Source organism: Phalaenopsis equestris, unplaced genomic scaffold (genome assembly GCF_001263595.1).
Source record: "Phalaenopsis equestris unplaced genomic scaffold, ASM126359v1 Scaffold000342, whole genome shotgun sequence".
Lineage (NCBI taxonomy): Eukaryota > Viridiplantae > Streptophyta > Magnoliopsida > Asparagales > Orchidaceae > Phalaenopsis > Phalaenopsis equestris.
This window is the reverse complement of record NW_018164784.1, coordinates 463,774-474,573: the sequence shown is the minus strand read 5'-3', so window position 1 is coordinate 474,573 and position 10,800 is coordinate 463,774. Positions and strand designations below refer to the sequence as shown.

General features: G+C 29.9%; 1 protein-coding gene across 2 annotated transcripts in view; it reads right to left on the bottom strand.

Annotated features, from left to right (window-relative positions):
- Positions 1–7,245: 7,245 nt before the first annotated feature.
- LOC110025921 (2-C-methyl-D-erythritol 4-phosphate cytidylyltransferase, chloroplastic) overlaps positions 7,246–10,800 on the bottom strand; it is a 57,952-nt gene continuing 54,397 nt past the window's right edge. The window contains exons 10-11 of one of the 2 annotated variants that reach the window (XM_020726618.1): positions 7,693–7,783; positions 7,246–7,567 (exon numbers count right to left, since the gene is read on the bottom strand). In XM_020726618.1, the coding sequence (XP_020582277.1) occupies positions 7,511–7,567; positions 7,693–7,783 (148 nt within the window). In that variant the 3' untranslated portion in view covers positions 7,246–7,510. The remainder of the gene's footprint in view (positions 7,568–7,692; positions 7,784–10,800) is intronic. The other variant, XM_020726617.1, reaches the window with a different exon arrangement.

The following is a 10,800-nucleotide window of genomic DNA, read 5'->3' as shown; positions in this document are numbered from 1 at the left end:
GGGGGGGTGGACGGTGAGCACTAATCTTTTGCTCTCATCTGCTATGATTGTTTTGTTGGACTAAGCCCAACAAGCCTTCACCCCAATGTCGCCAGCTTCACCAAAAACTTTGGTGGACACCCTTAGTCTAACCACACAAGCATTGCCACCAGCTGAGACAACAACACTTTTTGCTTCGATGCAAGGCCATGTTGCTCATGTCAAGCAAGAGTTATCAGCAGCATTAGCAACAACTGCTCGCTCAAGCCTGTGTGACAAACATAAGTTTTTTATTAGTGCTTTGTGTTTTTTAGAAGAATAGAAAACTAAGTATATTTTTCAGATTTTATCCTCCTACACAAGCCACTAATTTCATTCGGGATATTATTCAAAGCAAGTACGACTCTCCGTACTAATCTTGGAAGAGATCTATGGCCACTCGAGATACATGATTTCACCAGTTTAGGGTAAGTTATTTATATTTGTTTAACAATCAAACTTTTTTATGTTGATTTTGTAGAAATATTAGATGTCATGGGGGTAGAGATGATGGCAGAAGTGCTAAACAAGAGTCATTCAAGAAAAAATGCTATTAGGATGATGTTGAATAGAATAAAGATGTATTATATACAATAATGGATGAAACAAAGGAGCAAAGTATGGATTGAGATTATGTATCATTAAATATTTCAAACTAGAAGCTTGTTTTGCTTATTCCATTATAAGAAGCTAAGACATATGAGAGCTTAAAACTCACAATATACTTCAACAAGTTCATTAAATAAAGTGGAGAAGCTGCTTCAAAACTAGCATAACACTTTTACATATTTGTTGAATTCTTCCTACTTGACTTTACAATCAACAACAAGAACAACAAGCATTATCCCATTAAGTGGGGTTAGCTACATGAATCCTATTTCTTCATTATGTCCTATCAATTATCATATCTTCCTAATAGACTATATTAATTCTTTTCACAATATTTAAACACTATTCCTAGAGTAGTGGCGAGGAAATTTTGCTCATAAGTTAGCATCATACCTCTGCATATTTTTTGCAATCTTTCAAGCGACTATCTTCCCGTTACTTAAATAATCTCATAATCACAATGACTAAAATTGATTTTTGTGTCCACATTTCACTAGAAATGGTTAAGAGCTTAATATCCAAATCTAAATGGAGTCTTGAATATAAAAGACTTGATTTTTTTTTTAAATTCATGTCAAAGAAAAAGTGTATCAGAAAAAATTTTATTCTCATGCAAAGTATGCATTAATTGATACTTTTCTAATATTAAAGAGTTTAAGATTCACTTGATCTCTAATTTATTTTTTATTAGATATGTTGTATGGAATTGGCATTAGGAAGAGCATAGTTTTGTGGATGAAGCTACAACAAATAAATCAACTAATAATATGATTACTCTTAAACAAGCTTCAATTAAGATATAACAACCTAGCATTGGTGACATGGAATCCTTACTGAGGGATGCACTTTATTTAAACGATGTCATAAGGAATCTCAAAGTTGATCATAAACATCAATGTAGATATACATCAAAGGATATCAACTGATTCCTTAAGTTGGTAGAAAATGCAAGGGAAGAATTATTTCCTTAGTGTTAAGTAATCTGTAGAGTTATCTTTCATACTACATTTATACCATTTAAAATGTTTAAATTCTTGGACTACAACTCTTTTGACTTGTTGTTGAAGTTACCTATGACAACTTTCCCAAATGAAATCTCACTGTCTAAAATTACATTCGAGGTGAGAAAATTTATGAAAACATATGATCAGACACATGCTTTAATGATTGATTATTATTTTGGTGAGATAATTCCAAAGAAGACATGCCATATTTATGTCTCTTCACTAGAGTTTAATACTAAGAATAACAAAGTACTATTGGAAAAGTGAGCAAAGAAAAATTTAACTAAAGAAGTTTCATAATTTTATTTAAACCTAGATCACAACAGTTGCTTAAAATGAAGAAATCCATTGAAGAGATTAGATGACATTCAAAACACGGTAATATATAAGGCATGTTATGTCATTCTGCTGATGGATAAGCATTAAATTTAATTAAATATCCATATCATAATTTTGGTTTAAATATAAAAATTATTCATCTCAGTTTAATCATTGATGGATTTAGTCAATTTGACTGATGCATGGCTAAAGATTTGAACACCAACATAATGTTGCTCATGTAACTCTACGATGTCCTCACAAAAAGTCAATATGCATAGAATTTTAGCAAAATTTTCACACATGGAAACATGTACATAACATAAAGCATAGAATATACACAACGTTGTGATGCTATACAATGGGCACAACTGCATTTCTTGATGATTGATGTGGAATGATGTCAAGAGCTTTGCTATACTAAAACCTAGAACACAATACAAGATAAAAATCTTCAATTTTTTTAAGAACAAAAAATAAATATAACATCAGTGTGCCCAAATAAGATAAATATTGAGTTGCTTCCCAAGTGCCTTTCTACAACACTCAATTCCACCTCCAAAATAAGATTAAATCAAAATATATTCATTATATTTATATTCAATGTCCATTACTCCATATGGATAAACATTAACACTAAACAATCCTAACAAGCTGGAGTTCAGCTTTCTAAAATATAATTTTAATCTAATAAATAGTAAAATCTCCTATCCAGATTCCAATTATTTCTTAACAAGATTTTTGATTAAGTCCTCTCTTAGTTTACTCCTTATACAAATTAGCATTTTCATATGTTTGCAATCTTATTTCTTTTAACTTGTTTAATTGTAATAACTATTTTTCACCCAAATCCTTAAAATTATATATGAACTTCTTAACAGCCCAATAAGCATTGTATTTTATTTCTACTATTAAATGATAAGCTTTTTCAAAAATGAGCTTTTAGGAAGACATTCCAGTGAGTGTTTCAAAATTAGTCCCATAAGCCCATAATGCACCATCTAATATTAAAGACAAGTCTTTCCTATTTGGGTTGACCATCTTTTCTAATATTCTCATGATCTCCCTATTAAAAATTTTTACTTGACCACTAATTTGAGGATGATAACTAGTGGCTATTCAATGGTTAATCTTTAATGTATATGCTGATATATCAAATTTGTTATTGTAAAAATAAATCCCTCCATCTCTAATAATCATCATAGGCATTCCAAACCTTATAAAACTGCTTTTTAAGAAATTTAATAACCAACCTTTGAGTACTCCTAGGTAAAGCCAAACATTCATTTCCACCTTCAAACATAGTTCACTACTATCAAAATATATTTGTTTCAAAAAGATGAAATAAAAAGACCTATAAAGTCTAATCCCCATATATCAAAAAATTTAACTTTCAAAATATAATTCATGGGCATTTCAATCATCCTATAAATATTATCTACTCTTCGACAACTATCAAAATTTCTAATATAATCATCAACATCCCTAAAAATTATAAGTCATCAAAATATTAATTGTAAGATCTTAGATTTAGTTTTAAAATCTCTAAAATATCCACCCTATTTTAGGACATGGCATTGCCTAATGACACTCTCCATTTAACCTAAGGAAAATATACATCCTAATGAATTAGTCCTTAGAATTTTTAAATAAATATAGTTCAACTTAATAATAAAACTTGTCATCACAGATTATTTTTTTAATTTAGTGATATGAAATATCATTAGGTGAAATAACACTCAAAATAGATTTCACTATGTCAGAATACCAAGGAATAATTTTCTTAACTATAGCAAATAATAGTTTACTAGGGAAAAACTTATTAATATCATTTTCAATAAGTATGGAGTTTCTCATATATAATCTAGAGAAGTGATTAGTCTTTTGATTTTCAGTACCCTTTTTATCATGAATTTCTGTATCAAATTCCTATAATAGAATGACTCATCAAATATGTTGTGGTTTGGTATTCTTCTTACTTATAAGATACTAGATGATAGAATTATCCATATAAATAGAGACTTTGGTACCAATCAAAAAAGATCTAAACTTGTCAAATACAAATATTATAGCTACTTATTCTTTTTTAATGGTTAAATAATTACTTTAGGCATCATGTAATGTTTCCCTAGCAGAATATGTTACATTAAAATGTTTAACTATCCTTTTACGTAGAATAAATCAAACAAAAAAAAATCACTTGCAACATAAAATAGTACAAAAGGATAAGGTGCGACTAATATCAGTGCAGTGAATAATTAATTTTTAGCAGGTAAAATTTTTTTATGCATTCATTATTAAATTTAAAAATATTGTTCTTTAACAATAACAAAAAGATTTAGTTATTTTAGAAAAGTCCTTAATGAATTATCCATAAAACTCAACATGCCTCAAAACACTACTAATAATTTTGATAGTTGTAGGAGGTCATAGATTTTTTAGGACCTGAATTTTAGCTCCAATTACCTTTATCCCTTTTTCATATATCTTATGCCTAAGAATAATGCCTTGTATAATAATAAATTACCAAGTTCTTAATTTAGTACTAAGTTCATCAAGTTGTATCTTTGTACCACAATGAGTCAAAAGGAATGTATAGTATGAAAAAATCATCCATAAAAATCTCAATATTCCATTCAATAAGATAGACTAAGAAAGACAACATACGTCCTTGAAAGTTAATAAGAGCATCATAAAATTAAAAAGGCCATGCTATAATATTTCATTATTTACTACTTTTTTCATAATATAATTTAATCTTCTCTGAGCATCTACCTTTGGTTGAAGTTTGGTGATTATCTCCATTAAAATCTTATACATACATAAGGAAGGCTAACTTATTCTATATCTTCTTTAATCCAATCAAAGGCTCTTCTATACATCCTCAAAAATCTCATCAACTTTCCTCTTATAATTAATCTATATCAAAAGAAATGATAATGGGTAAAGATAATGATTCGCCTTAGAAAACATGTCTATGTTATTTGGGGAGTGTCTTGTGTTCTAATATAGGTGCCTCTACAATTGAAGGTTTTGAAGGTTTTACTATAGTATAGGTCTCTAATAGCTCAACTCTGTTCATAAATCATCTAGAGGGTGCATCAAAAAATAAAGAAAATTAATTTCTATTTTTTTTAGTAATCAAATGATGCACTATTGGCACAACCGCCAACTTGTTATATAATCAGTCTCTCACACACCCTTCCACTCGATCCATTCTAAAGCATTAATCTTCACTAAGGTTGGAGGAATTTGCATAAATCTCAATAACTTAAACATAACTTTCTAATCATTAACTCAAAATTTTAATTCACCCTTCTAAACATCAATCATAGCTCTTTTTTTGTGCCAAAAAAGGTCTACAATGGATAATTTAGATTTCCTTAACTTCCAAAAAAGGTCTACAATGGATAATTTAGATTTCCTAAACTTCTATATCTAAAGCTATGAAATTAGTATTAGTGACATAACAGACAAAAAAATTGTCTACATTTTTTATTAAAAATATCAAGTTTTTTGTAAATATTATATTGAGAAATGTGTTTTGTGCAAAATTTTCCCTAGGAGAAGAATATGAATGAAATCAAGATTTGAAGCACTGGAGCAATAATGCCACCAGGACAAATCTGTAATGTTATGTTAAGAAAATTCTCATCCATGTTTTTTGAGAGCAATGCATCACATCACCAACCCAAAGTGCCTCAATGCTAAGATGCAGCATCACAGTGCTAGTGCCCACAACAACTCATTGCATATCTAGTACAATATTAAACCACCAAATAAAGTGTATAGTACCTCAACATCCATTGTCAGCACTACTCCATCATTCATAGTGCCATAGCGCTTATCCTAGAACACCAAAGTGATAGATCATGCCAAACCTCAAAGAAAGAGGATAGAGAGTAGAGTCACAACGTTATTCAAGAGCTTTATAGTGTTATAATAACCATGTAGCACGAGAGCTTTAGTGCCATAGCATGTTTCTCTATCAAATAATTTTTCCTAATGCCATTACAAAATTCTATGAGAAGTAATATAATTATAGTATCTCCAGCCCTATCAAAATTTTTTTCATATTCAACCATTATTCGTTTGATCCTTATCCTAATCACATCACAAGAGTCCTAAAGATGTATGGAATCATTGAAATTAAAGGAACTAAAAAAACATGCAAAATTTAATCTCTTTATTTTACATGATAAGCAAATCGAGAAAATTAAGTACCCAAAAAAAGAGTAAATTATGAAGTAACATAACAAAATAAATAATAGAATGGAATAGTTAGTAGTCATTAAGGCTGAATTTAGAGGTAGAATTGATGCTTATATACATTACAATCACTCATCAAGTAGAAGCTATGTTAGACTTTAGACTTTTAATTGATGATATTGAGCCAATGGTAAAACTTATAGGATAACTTTGGTGATGAAAAGGGCAATAATTATTCCAAAAATTACATGGATTGGGATGATAAACAAATATTAGAAACAAGTGGTTGAAGTTTGAATGAAGAAATTGATTTATATGTATATGCCTATTTTGACAACTAATATGCATTTTTAATTTAATTATTATAAACTTGAGAGAATTTGCTATTTGAACTAATTATCTCTAAACATTTACAACACATGACACTATGAGGTGGAAATGATCTTCCTCAAAAGTTAATAACCTTTATTTTCAGAAGGAAGAGGAAGGCCACTTTATGGCCTTATTTGATGACCATTACTCCCACCAAAACCATCACCACTCAGACCACAGCAATTGCTACTTTTCTAGCATACTACAGTTTACTAAATCGTTCCCCATACCCTAATTTGAGCATCTCCTTAACTGCTAGGACCATTCATGCACCTCTTTCAAAATTTAGTTGATGTTTGTAATTAAAGCAACCCTATGATTTTAACCCACCAATTTTTTTTTTTTATCACCATGCAATTTTCATATAACAACTCATTATTTAAAAAAGGTATGCAATTAAATTTCTCGAGTTAAACATCAAACGCTAACTATCACAAATTATTAACATTTCTCGACATTAGATGATGATAATGACAACGAAAATATATAAGGGTAAGGAATTTAGGAGGAAAAAGGGAAATTTTTCCTTGAGTTGAAATGTTGGCTGATTTCATTATTTAGCAAGTGTAACAGGCATGATTATGATTCAGTTGAGGATAGCCACTATTATGATATTAAGTAGCACAAAATATTGACTATCATTTTGTCAGCATCTGCTACAGCAGATCCTGACCGCTGCTGATGATGAATTTCAAAGAAAAATTGATCCAATCAAGGCAATTTTTAACATTTCCAAATATTGTACAACAACTCATGGATTTAATATAAATGCTGCAGGAAGTCTCTTAATCTGATGCATCTAGACAAAAATAAGATTGCTGTGAAAAGCTCCTCAAATTAAACAAGATGAACTGTATGATTTTCCTTCTTCCAGTTATGGAGGTACATGTATATAAAGTTAGGTCATCAGAGCTCTTTAAAAAATGGTTAAATGTATATCTCCATGTCTGCTTTACTAAAAGTTTAAAAAGAGAATCATCTCATTTTTCCATGTTGAGTATCCTCTCTGCGAATAGAAGATCATCTGGAGTTGTGACCTGCAATATATGAATACCCAGATAAATAATAATCATCGGTAGTTGCAATTTTCATTACCAATTAACTGAAAAGTGCTAAAACTTCCTAAAATTCTAAAATAAAATGCGGAACTTCTAAGCAATACCTTAATGTTTGTGTAAGAACCTTCTGTTATATATACAGGATGTTTCAAGTGTTCCACGATTGATACGTCATCAGTGACTTCAAGACCTTGTCTGTCAGATAAAGGAAAGAAAGTAAACTTTACACAATGAAATTAAAAATTTTGGATGATTAAAACTTTTGAAATTCAAGATGATGAACACAGCTGACCATAAGTAATAAACAAAAACAAAAGTGAAATCGAGTTGATGATGGCGATGACAATAATTTAAGGTAACCTCCATGCTTCTTCCTTTTCTTTTGATTTCCTTTAAATGTATGAAAGTTGGGAATTCTCTAAATGTTAGATGAAGTAAGCTTAAAAATAAATCTTAAGGGCATTTGATAGGAGCATTTATTATGATAACATCATTTTTCTTTTTGCTAAATCGCAAACTATCCGTGGGCTGCACTTGAACTATACTAATTCAAAAGAAGTGAGGCAATCAGAAAACGGAAAAAGAATGAGAGAAATAAGATTCACAGTTGATTGGATTCAAGTACAACGGACTAGAGGGAAAAAATGACAAACGGTACAAACCCTTGGCCCTCCCTGAGATCTCAAATTTATGGATCAGGGTTTTGGGACACGAGTTTTATAGAAAAAGCTATACATAAAGCAATACATATGTACACAAAACTAAAAAGTACAATAGGCCTATGGCCTTGATGTAAAATGGCGTTGAACGGCCAACTCATTAGAGGTTTTGCTTTATCTCCTGCTAGATTGAAGTACATTGATGATCGCAGTCAACCTAGCCAGCCTTATTGACTCACAAAGTTCGAATAGGATGAAGATGAAGTCCTGGAAACTAGGAAGGTGTTTGATGAGGGTACGAGTGGGTTTATCTCACTACTAGTAGATGGAAACCATGAGCCCGATATAGGAGAACATGTCTCCGTAATCATTTACTCAGCCTAATACGTATTAGGGGTGAGCACTTTTCACCAATGAATCATCAAAATATCCATACTGTGCTCTCAAAAGTCCCTACACCTCATTACCAATATCAAATTAGTCACATGAGCACGTCACATTATTTTAATGATTACCAATTACAGTAATGAATGAAAGACATGATTTCACGAGCTTTGCAAATAATAGATATATCATTAGAACAATTTAAATGAAGATAAATGAATTAGGGAACAAAATAATGCCTTTTCCGTGTAAAAAATCACACAGTATAAAATATCATAGATCATATGAACCAACGAGGTAAGGTAATATTTAGGAAAAAAAATCTTGGAAACTTTCAAAATTACATCATATCACATATGTGCATGTCAAGTAAAAAATATCTCTTATATGATCCATACCATTACAAGTAATTTACTACATAAAGAGTTCGAAAAATATATGTTTAAAATTTATATAATTAAATAATCAAAAATAAAATAGGATTTGTGGCTTCTAAAAAAAATTTGGCATCCGTTAAGTATCTAGATGTCTCCGTAATGGTTGGTATCACCATGCAAAATTTTAGAGAATTCGGACACTTGAAATAAAATGTAACGGGTCTCCGCAAAGTATGGCAAGTCTCCACATAAGTCAAAATCTTGAAAATTTTAATGGCAATTCTACCGTTTAAAATTAAATGAAGCCCAAAATTTTAAATTTTGGGGGGAATATTGGCAATGTAAAACATAGATTAAGTTAAATCAAACAATTTTATTATTCAGCATTAAAATAATTAAACCTCATCACCTAATATATACATTCTCTCAAGGGTTTAAATGAATGGGTTCCCTATTATTTTATTCTTTTAAAACCTTGACTTTCTCTCATCTATTGCTTGGAAGCACCAAAGCTGTTTCATCGAATTTCTTATTAAGTGGAACCGAGATACAAAAGAGATATGAAGTGCTTACTTCATGGAAAATCCTCTATTAATCTAAGATCGTGTGAAGCTTAGCTTCTTCACATATTGTCATGTATGCTCATAAGAACTCGTTCCATTGGTTGTATTTCTTTTATATTAAATTTTTTATATGGTTATTGGGTTTTTTGATGGTGGACATGGAGAAAAGAACCCTAAAAATAGAAGATTAAGAGTGTTTCAATAGAAGGGAATTTACCACAAGATAAAATTACATTGCAAAAGTTTCTACATCTATTGAGTCATAATTTTTTATATGAAAATTTGCATAAATGCCATGCAATTCTTATACATTAACATATCTAACACCCAAAGTTCGACATTTACACTTATAACACTTAGGTGTCAAAAAAGTCCGCATAAAAAGGTTTGTCACTTTAAAAAAAGTAGTGATGGTAGTATTTTTGATCTGATGTTAAAGAATCAAACTAGTATGCATGTAAATATGAATGTTTGGGTTTTATATATGTAAATACATAAGAATTATGTGGTATGTATGTAAATGCACCTTTTTATTTAGTACAGATTACACAGGAATCATCATGATATTTTTGTATGATTTGCACTCCTTGCATGGTTTTTACATTACAAAATTTGGTGATGAAATTTTCATATTTTGTACATGTATTACTCATTTTTAAAAATTAGAATCTATAACAGAGCTTAGCATTCAATATTCGAAAATTTCACTCATCTTTAGTTTTATCTACTAATTAAGTGAAAAAAATAGTATTTTTACAAAAATTGTTATTCCTATGTTATCCATAGCATTACAAGTAATTTAATACATAGAAAGTTTGAGAAATTTATGTTTAACATTCATAAAATTAAATAATATAAGCTTCCGCAAAGTATATGAGAGTCTCCATGATGGTTTGTCACCAAGCAAAATTTTCGAAACATCGGACACTTGGAAATAAATATAACGGGTCTCAACAAAGTGATGCAAGTCTCTGCAAAAGTCAACTTGAATATTTTAATAATAGTTTTACCCATTGGAAATTGAATGAAGCCCAAAATTTTAGAAATTTTGGAAAAATTCATGGCAATAAAAAAATAAAATTAATTTAATTTAATATTTTCTAAATTTAGACATAGATATTACAAAAACTAGAAACCTAAAATACATATTCTCTTAAGGATTTATGTAAGTTTCCTGTTTCCTATTATAGCATTCTTTTAGAGCCCTGGCATTCTCTAATCTATTTCCT